Genomic DNA, 13,753 nt, shown 5'->3' with positions numbered 1-13,753 from the left:
TTCACTATTCTGTACTGTAGTATGCTTAATATATAGTATGCTTTAAAAAAAGCTTAAAGAACTCAAACACAAATGAGATATAATTACCTTTATGCTATTAATAAAGTGGCTGAAATATGATGGAGGTAGAGGTGGACCTGAAAAATGAAGAAAATACAGTAAAGTACAGTAATTATCTGTAATTTCCTTTTTAAAAGCACTGCTTTAGGTATTTTTGGCTTAGAAGTTTAAAGGAAAATGATTTACAATGGTAATATTAACCTTTAAATCTAACATTTTTAGTTCAGTTTCCTAATGAAACCATGCTTACATGCTCTGTCTCACTTCTTCACCTTAATAATTTCTGAACCTTACTGTGGATTTCAGTGACATTTGAAAGCAAAGAAGTCTCAAAGATGATAAGTACTCAGTTTTCTGAAAAATGCTCATTATAATCTCATTATAATGCCAAAACACACCTCCATCCCAAAGGCTACCCATCTCAAAGGTGTGACCACTCCTCACTGAGCATGCACTCTGAATTTCTCTGAGCCTATACCTTTAAACAAAAGCAAGAAAAAATTGTACCAATCACAAGGAAGGCATGTATGACTAGAGTCACTCAAGCTCCACCTAAAAGTAAGAAAATATTTAAAAAAAATAGCTCAAGAGAGGAAAATGTCAGGGGAAGACACCATCATAGACAAGTTGGAAGGACATTGGTGACTTCTGGGATCAGTTGATGGGCTGAACGTCTCTTACCCTCCTACAGGAACGCCTATTGGGTGAGATTTGAACTCTTGGTTGTACTGAGTGCTTCCCCAGGCAACCTAACATTCTCTACAGAGCTGTTTCATAAGTTAGCATGTGTAGTTGATTGTGTTTCTTATATTCTTGGTATTTGCACGTTTTGCAGACAGTGTATTTATCACCAGCAATCCAAAATAACCTATACTCTTGTTGCTTCAAAAAACTACACCTGTCATTTACTAGACTGAAGATGTATTGTATGTACTATTTGTGAAGCCGTGATTGTAATTAATGTGGCCAAACCTTATAGTGCTGATTGTGCTATTTGTGCAACCGTGATCATGGTATATTGAATGCAACCGTACTTATAGTGCCACTTGGGCATCACTCAGAATCTAAGCCCAGCCCCTCGGATATCTGAGGACAAGCTGGAACACAAGGGGTTTTAGGTCCTGCCAAACTTCCTTACCCTTTAACACGAGAGCATTCCATATGTTTTGCAAGCAATGGGGTAGCAGTCAGTACCAGCCCACTTCTGAATGAATTACAGTTGTACTATCTTTTGTGCAAGGACACTTTCACAGAATCACAGAACCGTCTAGGTTGGAAGAGACCTCCATGATCACCGAGTCCAACCTCTGACCTAACACTAACAAGTCCTCCACTAAACCACATCACTGAGCTCTACATCTGAACGTCTTTTAAAGACCTCCAGGGATGGTGACTCAACCGCCTCCCTGGGCAGCCCATTCCAATGCCTCACAACCCTTTTGGTAAAGAAGTTCTTCCTAATATCCAACCTGAACCTCCCCTGGAGCAACTTTAGCCCATTTCCCCTTCATACAATCACCAGGCACGTGGGAGAACAGACCAACCCCCACCTCGCTACAGCCTCCTTTAAGGTATCTGTAGAGTGTGATAAGGTCACCCCTGAGCCTCCTCTTCTCCAGGCTAAACAAGCACAGCTCCCTGAGTCGCTCCTCGTAAGACTTGTTCTCCAGACCCTTCAACAGCTTCATTGCTCTTCTCTGGACTCGCTCGAGTACCTCAATGTCCTTCTTGTAGTGAGGGGCCCAAAACTGAACACAGTACTCGAGGTGTGGCCTCACCAGAGCTGAGTACAGAGGGACAATCACTTCCCTAGTCCTGCTGGCCACACATAACCAACAAGAAAAAGAACCAGGGTTACTGCCATTTTGCTGATCACAGAACAACTGTTCTTTGACATTTTTCTGCAAGAAAAACCAGTACCAGTACCAATGGTTATAACAGCTGTGCTGTGTTGTCTGCCAATGGTGGTCAGCCAAAGCAGTCAAGCCAGCACAAGTCTAAGAATTCTTCAAATATTCTTTGTTTGGGATACACTTGGAAAATGAATGTTTTACAGCTGCCAGTAACAGCTGGGGACATTTTCATAGAATCATAAAATATCCCAAGTTGGAAGGGACCCATAAAGATCATTGAGTCCAACTCCTGGCACCACACGGGTCTACCCAAAAATTCAGACCACATGACTAAGCACAGTCCAAACGCTTCTTAAACTCCGACAGGCTTGGTGCAGTGACTACTTCCCTGGGGAGTCTGCTCCAGTGTGTTACAACCCTCTCATTGAAGAACCTCTTCCTGATATCCAGCCTGAAGCTCTTCTGTCACAGCTTGACACCATTCACTCAGGTCCTATCACTGGTCAGTAAAGAGAACAGCTCAGCACCTGCCCCTCCACTCCCCCATGTGAGGAAGCTGTAGACCACAATGAGATTCCTCCTCAGCCTCCTCTTTTTCAGGCTGAACAGGCCAAGTCACCTCAGCTGCTCCTCGTATGTCTTCCCCTCTAGGCACTTCACCATCTTAGTACTTTGTCCATCTGGACACTCTCCAACAGTTTCACGTCCTTTCTGTACTGTGGTGCCCAGAACTGCACAGAGTACTCGAGGTGAGGCTGCACCAGCGCAGAGTAGAGCGAGACAATCCCTTCCCTCAACTGACTAGCAATGCCGTGCTTGATGAACCCCAGGATACGGTTGGCCCTCCTGGCTGCCATGGCCCTCCTGGCAGCCATGGAAGCTGCCATTTCTTCAAATGTGTTCTGAACTTTGGGTGCAACACTGTTCCAGCCATAGGTCTCAGATCTCAGTATATTATCTCAGACGCAATTAGATCATGTAGATAGTGTATACATCTGTACTCTGGGACAGAAATGTATTGCCAGTGTGGTAGCTATTTTGATTTTATTTGAATCCTGACAGCTATTGCTCAATCTATGAAAGGGGGTGGAGAATAGACAGGTAGATTGGCAGGTGTTCTTCTCAGATGTTGCTTAGTATTAATTTCTATATTGGGTAATATTTTAGGATTTTCCTAGGAGATCTTTCAAGCAGACTAGGTCTATGCAAAGTATGTGAGGAATAGGGAGGGCATCACTCTAAAATAGAACCCAAAAACTTGTGGTAAGGAACCAGTGGAAAAACAGGAGTGGCTTCAGAAAGGATAGAAGAGCTGTGATCTGGGAGCTTAAGGCTAACTCTACCTATACTGGTACTCCTACCTCTTTAGCCCCATGATCAAATAGCATAGCTTTTATCCATACAGCTAAACTGTCTTCCTCACTCCCAAAACAGGAGAAAGTTATCCATACAGCCTATTGTACCAATCCTTCAGTTAAGCTGTCTCCCATGGTCTTAGAAAGTGTTATTTATTTTAGGCCAAATGTTGGCCAGGAAACATGCTAACATTTAAACTGCAGGACAACTATCCCATGTCCTGGCCCTGTTTGGTTTACACAGCCAGGGAAGTTTGCCTGACATGACTTCTCAAGGGCTCACCTAGTCCAGTCCTCTTCTCTAGATATTCAGTGGAGGGCTGATAGGCAATTTTTTGTAGGACCTTTGGGGATCTTAACACCAACCAGAGGGAAACATGCTAATTGCATAGCCTGTGCTGGCAGACCAGACATTTTCATTTTGCTTTGTTTTCTGATGTTGCTGAAACGGACTAATAGCACTTTGCATGGGCATTATCAATGGCAAAATCACACCCTCACAATGATCATAAAGTTACAGAACTTTGGTGCCCTTTCTTTTAGAGAAAGCCGTGCTGCTTTCTGATCTGGGATCTGATTTATAAATAAACTCAGTCCCTGGAGCAATAAAATTCATTACAGGAATTAGTGCTTGCCCAGTGAGATGCTGTCTTGTTCCCCATCTGCTTTTCCTTTAATTCCATTCCTTCCAGTATTCATGAAAAGGAGGGTGAAACTTCTTCATAAAGAAAAGAAAGTCTCAGGACAAACAAGAAAAAGGGTGGATTTGGATGAGTATTGAAACTTGTCCAGAATGCCAGGTATGAATGTGGCCTGGCAGGAAGGAAGGATCAAATGCCAGTATACTGCAATAAACACTGCATTTTAGATGAGCAGATCTTCAACTTTAGGCAATTGGGTCTGAGATACCATGAATTCTTCTCCTCTGTTTCTAAATGGGTTTCCTTACATGGCCTCAGACAGTATTCCTTCAGCCAGAAATAATGAGGTTGTGTTGGAATGTTGCATATATGATTGAAACACTGTGCCTATGTTCTGGATACTCACTATACCTGCCTTTATACAGAGTAGTTATATAAATTGCGGCCTGCCAAATATCCATGCTTTCTATGCTGGCTTCATGTTTTTGCAAGCTATCAATTAACGGAGTCTGTCTGTAAGGTTAGAGGGATGACATTTGGGGTAGAGGAAAAATAAATCCACTGAATGAATAAATGGCAGAGTTCAGAAAGCTTTTCAGATTGCTGTGACTCAACAGATAGTGAACTGGAAGGACCTTCAATTGTCTGTCCCCAAAGAAGGTTTTGAAAATTTCCTATATTATCATGTTCTACTATCCTGCAATTTCTGGATTGTGAATTTCCATTGTCAAAGGTTGTGTAGGTATCTATAAGACCTACAGAATGGATTTGTATAAAAGAACATTGTAGCAGTTACGTCAGCTGACATTCTTTTATGAGGAAGATTTAAACAAGACAGTTTAACCAGAATTATTGTATAATTTTCTCCATCCTCTCTAGTTGCAGTTTTATAACAAAATCATAAGCATAATCCTCTGCTTCAGAAGTACCCCTGAAATCATCAGGTACAGACAAAAGTAACTGTAGGACATTGAACTACATTAAATACAAAGTCTGGGAATTAACAGACATTGACAGTGGAGAAACCGGCACAGAAGAGTAAATCTTAACCTCTGTATAGAAATCTTTCTTGCTCCTTTTTTTTTTTTTTTTTTTTTTTTTTTTTTATAAGTCTATTGGTGATGAGGAAGCACTAACCGCTACTTCAGAGCACTGGACATTGATCAGAATGAAGATTAATAAGGACATGATAAGAAAGCAGATTTGATTACAACAAACAGATGTCCTCATAAAAATAACCAAATATCTTAAGTCAACAGAACTGTGGCTTTGGAACAAAGACAAAATATCCATGTATATACAATTTTGTATTAATTATGAACACATTAGAGGACAAATATTACAAATATGGTATAGGAACATTAATTTGATGTACAGCTTCTTCTATTTTGAATGATTGCTGGCACTGACCAAAGCCTTATCTCAGTATATGAGATTTCAAAAAATATAGTAAAAAGGAAGAATTTGTAATAGCAATCTTTTCAAATAGATGCTTGTTTCTATAACTATTTTTGAATGTGTAAGAATTAGCAATATGTATCAACTTTTGATATAGAAAAGTAAATCTTTGGTAAGCAACATCTGTTGTGATGCTCCTAGCACAAGTGAATTGATAATTTAGCTCTCATACTTTTCATGATTATGGCAAATAAAGCATAGAATATTAAAAAGTTGGTTGAAATGGAGATGGTAGAGTTCTGGAATTGGGACTATCACCAACAAATGGCTGCCTTGAAATCAGAATGCAGAGGTATGTTATCCTGAAAGGGATAACACTGCATTTTAGTCCAGTTGGCTCAAAAACTCTGACAACAAAATAATGTCTTAGAAAGTGGGTGTGATGTTCTTCTAAGATTTCAGAAAATCTCTAACCAGCCAGATACATTTCAATATCTGTTCATGTACTGAACACACTCATAATAGGTTCACAAATGTGCAGTACAGATAGTTCTTTTCAGAGGATACATTACAGGCTTTGTTGTTCTGCACCTCAGTTCAGCAAGAAAATAAGTGTGTCTTTAGGCAGGTAAAGGTACTTTGCTGTACTGCTTTTAGGTTAAACACATGACCCTTTAGAGGGTATCAGTGACATATCTGATTTAGTATACCTGGTGGTCCTGGATCACCTCTGTCTCCCTTTTCTCCTTTTAAGTCTGCTGAACTCCCACTGGACTGCAATCCCCAGCAATCTCTGCTTCCTTTAGCACCTGTCATAAAAGCATCACAATGAAACAAAATTCACGAGAACTTTCAAACAACAGAGACTGCAGAAGTAACAACCAAACCACTGATAGTAAGAGCAGATTTTTCATATGTGCAGGGCTTTTAATTCCAGTCTCTATATGCTTGTCTCACTGTTCTCATGAATATTGAATGGCTGGCTGGCTCATTGTCCTCTCTTGTTTATCAATCCCAACATGTACAAAATAATCTTTCTTTTACGGATCAGTCTTTCACTCTCCTTTCCTTAATCACCTAGCCTTTGACCCTCTGAATCAACCTGTTCTCATTGCATTTGTGAATTTCATGGGGCAAGAGCAGAAATGGTTCTTACATTATGATTTTTATACCAAAACTGCTATCTCTAGATTTTGAAAAAAAATAGTATCTGTAATGTTCAGCTGCTCCTCATAAGACTTGTGTTCCCAGACACTTCGCCCTTTGTTGCCCTTCTCTGGACACTCTCCATGGCCTCAATGTCCTTGTAGTGAGAGGTCCAAAACTAAACACAGTACTCAAGGTGCAGCCTCACTAGAGCAGAGTACAGGGGGACAATGACCTCCCTAATCCTTCTGGCCACACTTTTTCTGATAGCAAGCCAGGATATCTTTGGCCTTCTTGGCCACCTGAGCACACTGCCAGCTCATGTTCAGGCAAGCACCGACCAACAGCCCCAGTTCCTTTTCCTCTGCATAGCTTTCCAACCACTCTTCTCCCAGCCTGTAGCATTGCTTGGGGTTGTTGTGCCCCAAATGCAGGACCCAGCACTTAGCCTTGTAGAACCTCATACAGTTGGCCTCGACCCATCAGTCGAGCCTATCCAAATCCCTCTGTGTAGCCTTCCTACCCTCGAGCAGATCAACACTTGTGCCCAACTTGGTGTTGTCTGCAAACTAACTGAGGGTGCACTCTATCTTCTCATCCAGATCACTGATAAAGATATTAAAGAGAACGGGCCCCAGTATTGATCCCTGGGGGATTCCACTTGTGACTGGCCTCTGGATGGATATTTCTCCAATCACCATGACTCTTTGGACCCAGCCACCAGAACAGTTTTCAATGCAATGAAGCATACACCTGTCCAGGCCTTGAGCAGCCAGTTTTTACAGGAGAATGCTGTGGGAAATGGTGTCATAAGTCATATTGAAGTCTACGTAGACCAAATCCACAGCCTTTCCCTCATCCACTGCTCAATTTATAAGCTAGCCTTTGAAGTGTAGCCCTATACTCATTTATTCTTTGGCCTGCATGTTGAGACTGGACCAAGATATGACATTATGGATTCAGCAGAACAAGTGAGACTATCATTCTTTTTTTTTTTTTTTTTTCCTCATGAAACCAGTTATGCAACACCCCCCCCCCCCCAAAAAAAAAAAAAAAAAGGTGTTTTTGTTCATAATAAGAACAGTTTATTTAAACCATGCTGCAAGAATTACTCACCTTGGACATTAAGAGCTTCTTCATTCCCAGGGTAAGTAGCGCTCACCTACATACAAAAGGAAATCTATTAGAACTTATCTATACACGTTAATTGATGGAAGTGCATCACTTAGTGTGACTGGAAAGCCTGGAATATTTGCATGCTATCACAGTAAGTGTTATAACAGCACTCTGTGCTCATCTCCAGTTTGGCAGGTTTCGAGTATTAACTAATCAAGCCTTTTTCAGGATTGTTCTATCTTAAGCATGCAACATGCTTTCAGTAAGAGCGTAACAACATGCACTTTGGAGGCACTAGCAAATCCCAGTCTCAGTCATGCTAGAGAAACATCAGAAGACTTATTCTCCAAGAACAATTCTAAATTTACATCACTGCATTTGAAAGCAGGATTTTATATTTGATTGTATGATAAGAGAATATAGTTGTAATTTTTTCATCAGACCATGGCTAGGCCTACTCTCTGATGTTGACCTATACTCCAGATGCATTGAAATCACAGTGGGGAGAAACTTCTTATTTTAGTGTATCCTATTCTGAGACAATTCCCCTGTAACAATACTTCTACCACCTGTCTTCAAAACAAGGACAGTGCAGGAATTAAAATGTGGCACACTGCTTGGAAATAGACAGATTTTAGTACTAACTAGTACTATTTATATGAATTTAAACAAGCATACAAAGAAAATCAACCGTGTGCTGCATATGGCTAATACTGCAGTATTAGCTCTTAGGAGTCTTCAGTCACATGGATAGCTCCTGTAAATTCAGAAATTCACTTCACATGAAGAAAACTTATGAGATTTAGTCTGTAGTTCTTTATGGATATACATTTATATAGGCATGTGCATCAGACTTCTTATCTGTATACTTGGATAGGTTTAAATTGTCCACAAATGTATGTCAAAGATATCTAGTGTATTCAGATGCATGAAGAGGTACTTATAACTACTGGCTTTATTACTTTTACACGTAAAATTCACTTTTATTATTCAGTGATTGTAACCTTATTGAAAAGAGACTTTTTATTATTATCTGAAACTCAGCTAAAATAGGTTTGCATTGTTTGAATCATTCCACAGAGAAGCATACAAAACTTGAGTTTGGGTGGGATTTCTGGAAGTTGTCTAGCCCAGAGCAGGATCAACTACAGTAGGTTGCTCGGTGCAGTCCAGTCAGGTTTCAGAGATGAGGCTGACTAACCCAGAACTTTTGTGTGAATGTGAGAAAAACATACCAGAATGTTATACAGTAGGAATAGGAAGATTTAAGGGAGGAATTCAATGAGGTAAAATGATGTCTACAATAGTGGGCCAAACCCATAGGAATGTGAAATTACCATGGAGTAATGACTATTTATCATTAATTAACAGAAAGATCAGAAAGATACGTTACCTGGGATAAATCTTTCTTGAACAGTAAATGGTGTGATGAGTGTCAATGCATCTAGTATAGTCTAAGTCAAGAGCTGCTTTTCTAATATGAGTAAAAAAGGACTATAATGGAAACTGGAAGAGAAGAGCACAGTACTATTTTGAACTATACTGTCTAACAGAAAACTAGAGCAGCCATACCATGCATCAGACTATTCAGGGGAAGACCGCAGTGTTCAAAGACAGAATCCTTTCCAAGTATGTAGCCCACAGGTTAGCAGTATAATATTGTCCTAGGAAGAGTAATCCCAGGATTAAACTGTGTCGGCAGTTCATTGTAGGATGTGATTTCCATGACATGTTAAGCAAAAATTGCATCAAAGTGTTCTGAAAACATGAAAACTCTTTCCTTTTTTTTGGCACTGAGTATGAAATTACAGTTCCTTTGAAGACAATGGAGGGTGTTGTCATTTACTTTGGAAAAGTGTGGCAGAGCTTCACCTGGTGGCTTTCTTGTGATAATAATTTTTTATCATAGAATCATAGAATGATTTGGGTTGTAAGAGACCTTAAAAATTATCTAGTTGAAACCCCCTCCCATAGGCAGGGATATCCTCCACTAGATTGGGTCATATCAAATCTGATCTTGAACACTTCTTTTAGTTTAAAACCGTTACCCCTTCTCCTTTCAGTATAGTCCCTGATAGAGAGTCCCTCTCCAGCTTTCTCAGACACACAGACTTGCTGAGGGGGCACTCTATCCCATTGTCCATGTCACCAACAAGGATGTTAAATAATACCGGTCCCAATACAGACCCCAAGGGCATCAGTCATTATTGTTCTCCACCTGGATATTGAGCCATTGACTGCAACTCTTTTAGTATGACCATTCAGCTAATTCCTTACCCACCACGTGGTCCATCCATTAAATCCATGTCTCAACATTTTAGAGACAAGACTGTTGTGTGGGACAGTACCAAATGCTTTGCCCAAGTCCAGGTAGTTGCCATCAGTTGCTCTTCCCTTATCCACTAATGCTGTAACCCTGTCTTAGAAGGCCACCAAATTTTTCAGGAATGATTTGCAATTAGTGAAGCCATGTTGGCTGTCATCACTCACCTCTTTGTTTTCCAAGTGCCTTAGAACATTTTCCAGGAGAATCTGCTTTGTGATTTTATTGGAGACAGAGGTGAGACTGACTGGCTTGTATTTCTCTGTGTCTTTCTTTTTCCCTTTTTAAAAATGAGGGTTGTCTTTCCTCTTTTCCAGTCACTTGGAACTTCATCAGACTGCTATGTCTTTTCAAATACTATAGATCGTGGATTAGCAACTTCATCTTGCTAGTTCCCTCAGGACCCTCGGACACATCTCATCAGCTCATGCACATTCAGGTACCTTGGAAGGTCTTAAACCTAATCTTCTCCTACAGTGGGAAGCATTTAATTTTCCCAGCCCCTGCCTTTGGATTCTGTGAATTTGGTGATGTGGCTAGAGCACTTGCTGGTGAAGACTGAAGCAAAAATGTCATTGAGTACCTCAGCCTTCTCTATATCCTGGGTAACCAGGTCTCCATTTCTTTCAGCAGAGGGCTCATATCTTTCCTATTTTTCTTGTTATCACTGATGTGCTTGTAGAAGCCCTTCATGTTGCACTTAATGTCCCTGGCCAGATTCAATTCTGTCTGGGCTTTGGCTTTCCTAACTTGACCCCTGGCTACTTGGACAATGTCTCTGTATTCCTTCCAGGCTACTTGTCCTTGCTTCTACCCTTTATAGGCTTCCTTTTTGTGTTTACGTTTTCCAGAAGCTCCTTGTTTATCCATGCAGGCCTCCTGGCATTTTTGCCTGACTTCCTCCTTGTTGGGATGCATCGCTCCTGAGCTTGGAGGAGGTGATCCTTGAGTATTAACCAGCTTTCTTGGTCCTCTCTTCTATCTAGGGCTTCATCCCACAGTACTCTAAAAAGCAGATCCCTGAAGAGTTCTAAGTCTACTCTCCCAAAGTCCAGGGCTGTGAGTTTGTTGTTCACTGACCTAAGAATCTTGAACTCCACCATTTCATGGTCACTGCAGCTATGGCTTTCTTTTACCTTCATATTTCCCCAAAGCCTCTTCCTGTGGATGAGAACGAGGTCCAGCATATCACTTCTCTTCATTGGCTCCTCTATGACTTGGAGAAGGAAGTTATCATCAATACCTACTGGGAACTTTTTGGATTGCTTATGTCTTGCTGTGTTGTCTCTCCAACAGATATCGGGGTGGTTGATATCTGTTGATATCCCCTCCTCATCTCCCCTGCCTGTCCTTCCTAAAGTGCCTGTATGCTTCCATTACAACACTCCAGTCATGAATTATATGTGAATAGTCTGCAATTGAGGGTCAAATAAGGACTGTGATTTTTCTTTTCTGATGCACTTTTTATGCCAGACTGAAATATATAAGGTGTCTTATTTTGGATGGGGAAATTGAAAACAACAAAAGACATAACAATGTGGAGACATTATTTATATGTACGTCTGAAAGATGCATGTACATGTATGTATAAATATTCGCTCCCCAAAGCAACTCTCAATCTATGGAAACATGGAGCTCTGAAAGCCATTAAAAGAGTTTGGACAACCAAGTAATCAAAGTGCTTTAAGCAAAAGGTTTCAGTTAGTTCTGTTATATATATGTGGCTAACTTTGAATATTTAAACATTTGAAAATCTGTTATCTTGAAGACTAGGTAAAACATCACCCTGGTGTACAGCAGAAGGCAGGGGGAGTAAAGCTGCAGAGATACTGTAGTTATGCATGTAGCTGTTTTGGTTATGTATTGTCATGGGCATGCATCTTGCTAAGAGCAAATTCTGTGTGTGACTTACTGTCATCTTGCAATGAGGTCTGCGAGATACTGGGAAAACTGTCTGTTGAAAATAAGAAGGGAAATAAGTTTAATGAATGTAGGCAATAATATTCCAGAAAACACACCAAACAGTTAGATCTAATAGACATGACAAGACAAAACTTGAAAGTAAAAAACAGCACCTCACAGAGTCCTGTTTTCTTCCTGGGAGCTCTCATGGTTCTGTCAGCATAGAATCATAGAAACATTAAGGTTGGAAAAGACCTCCAAGATCATCTGGTCCAACTGTCCCCCTACCACCAATGTCACCCACTAAACCATGTCCCTATGCACCAGGTTGAGCCTTTCCTTGAACATCCCCAGGGACAGTGACACCACCACCCCCCTGGGCAACATATTTCAATGCCTGACTACTCTTTCTGAGAAGAAATGTCTCCTAATTTCTAACCTAAACCTCCCCTGGCACAACTTGAGGCGATTCCCTCCTGTCCTATGACTAGCTATCTGTGAGAAGAGGCTGACTCCCAGCTCCCCACAAATTCCTTTCAGATAGTTGTAGGGAGCAATAAGGTCATCCCTAAGCCTCCTCTTCTCCAGGCTAAACAACCCCAGCTATGTCAGCCTCTCCTCATAAGACTCATGTTCTAGACCCCTCAACAGTTTCATTGCCCTTCTCTGGACACGCTTGAGCACCTTGATGTCCTTCCTATAGAGAGGGGCCCAAAACTAAACACTCAACGTGCACTCAACGTGCTGCCTCACCAGATCAGAGTACAAGGGGACAATCACTTCCCTAGTCCTGCTGGCTATGCTGTTTCTGATACAAGCCAGGATGCTGTTGGCCTTCTTGGCCACCTGAGCACACTGCTGGCTCATGTTCAGCTGACTATCAACCAATACTCCTAGGACCTTCTCTGCCTGGCAGTTTTCCAGCTACTCATCTCCCAACCTGTAGCACTGCTTGGGGTTGTTGTGCCCCAGGTGCAGGACCCGGCACTTGGCCTTGTTGAACCTCATACAGTTGGCCTCAGCCTATCGGTTCAGCCTGTCCAGATCCTCCTGCAGAGCTTTCCTACCCTTGAGCAGATCAATCCATGCACCTAACTTGGCATCGTCTGCAAACGTACTGAGGGTGTACTCAATCCCCTCATCCAGATCATTTATAAAGATATTGAAGAGAAAATATTGAAGAGAGGATAGCTAAGAAAAACAGGACAAGCAGTGTGAAATCAGTAAAAACAAAAATCATGGGCCCTCTGGTCATGACAGAAGAAAGAAAAAAAAAAAAGGAAAAGGAGAAATTAACATTTGGTCAAATAAAATTGTACATGTGTGGTATAGAAAGACGTTGAGTAGTTTGTGAACCTGTAGTACTCAGCCGATGAAGAAACAGGGGAGGAATCAAGCGTTGGGTAATAGGGAATATAATGTTATGGTGTATATAGACCTTTACTAGGTGCTCCTGCTTGCAGGATGCCCACCATTGCACTTGCAAATAAAATAGCTTCACAGAAGACCCTGTCTGAAAAAATTATTGAGATTTTTCTCACACCACTAAGATATTAAAGAGGATAGGCCCCAACACTGACTGCTGAGGAACACCACTTGTGACTGTTTGGTCACCAACTAGATTTCATTCCATTTACCACTACTCTCTAGGCCCAGCCGTCCAGCCAGTTTTTAACCCAGCAGAGTGTACCTGTCCAAGTCAAGGGCTGCCAGCATCTCCAGGAGAATACTGTGGGAGACCGTGTCAAAAGATTTGCTGAAGTCTAGGCAGACTACATCCTTTCCCTCATCCACCAGGTGGGTCACCTGGTCGTAGAAGGAGATGAGGTTGGTCAAGCAGGACTTGCCTTTCATGAACCCATGCTGGCTGGGCCTGGTTGTCCTGTGTATGCTGTGTGACTGCATTCAAGATGACCTGCTCCATCACGTTTCCTGGCACTGAGGTCAGGCTGACAGGCC

General features: G+C 41.4%; 1 protein-coding gene across 3 annotated transcripts in view; it reads right to left on the bottom strand.

Moving 5' to 3' along the window:
* COL15A1 (collagen type XV alpha 1 chain) overlaps positions 1-13,753 on the bottom strand; it is a 302,706-nt gene that overhangs the window by 206,315 nt on the left and 82,638 nt on the right. For all 3 annotated transcript variants that reach the window (XR_014689437.1, XM_084508908.1, XM_084508909.1), the window contains 4 exons: positions 11,805-11,846; positions 7,570-7,615; positions 6,018-6,116; positions 88-137 (listed from right to left, as the gene is read on the bottom strand). Coding sequence is in view for 2 of the 3 variants with exons in the window: in XM_084508908.1 (XP_084365034.1) it covers positions 88-137; positions 6,018-6,116; positions 7,570-7,615; positions 11,805-11,846 (237 nt within the window). In the remaining variant the exon portion in view is untranslated. The remainder of the gene's footprint in view (positions 1-87; positions 138-6,017; positions 6,117-7,569; positions 7,616-11,804; positions 11,847-13,753) is intronic.

This window comes from Aythya ferina (assembly GCF_964211825.1).
Source record: "Aythya ferina genome assembly, chromosome: 2".
Lineage (NCBI taxonomy): Eukaryota > Metazoa > Chordata > Aves > Anseriformes > Anatidae > Aythya > Aythya ferina.
Note: the sequence above shows the minus strand (reverse complement) of the source record. Positions and strands in the feature narration are given on the sequence as shown.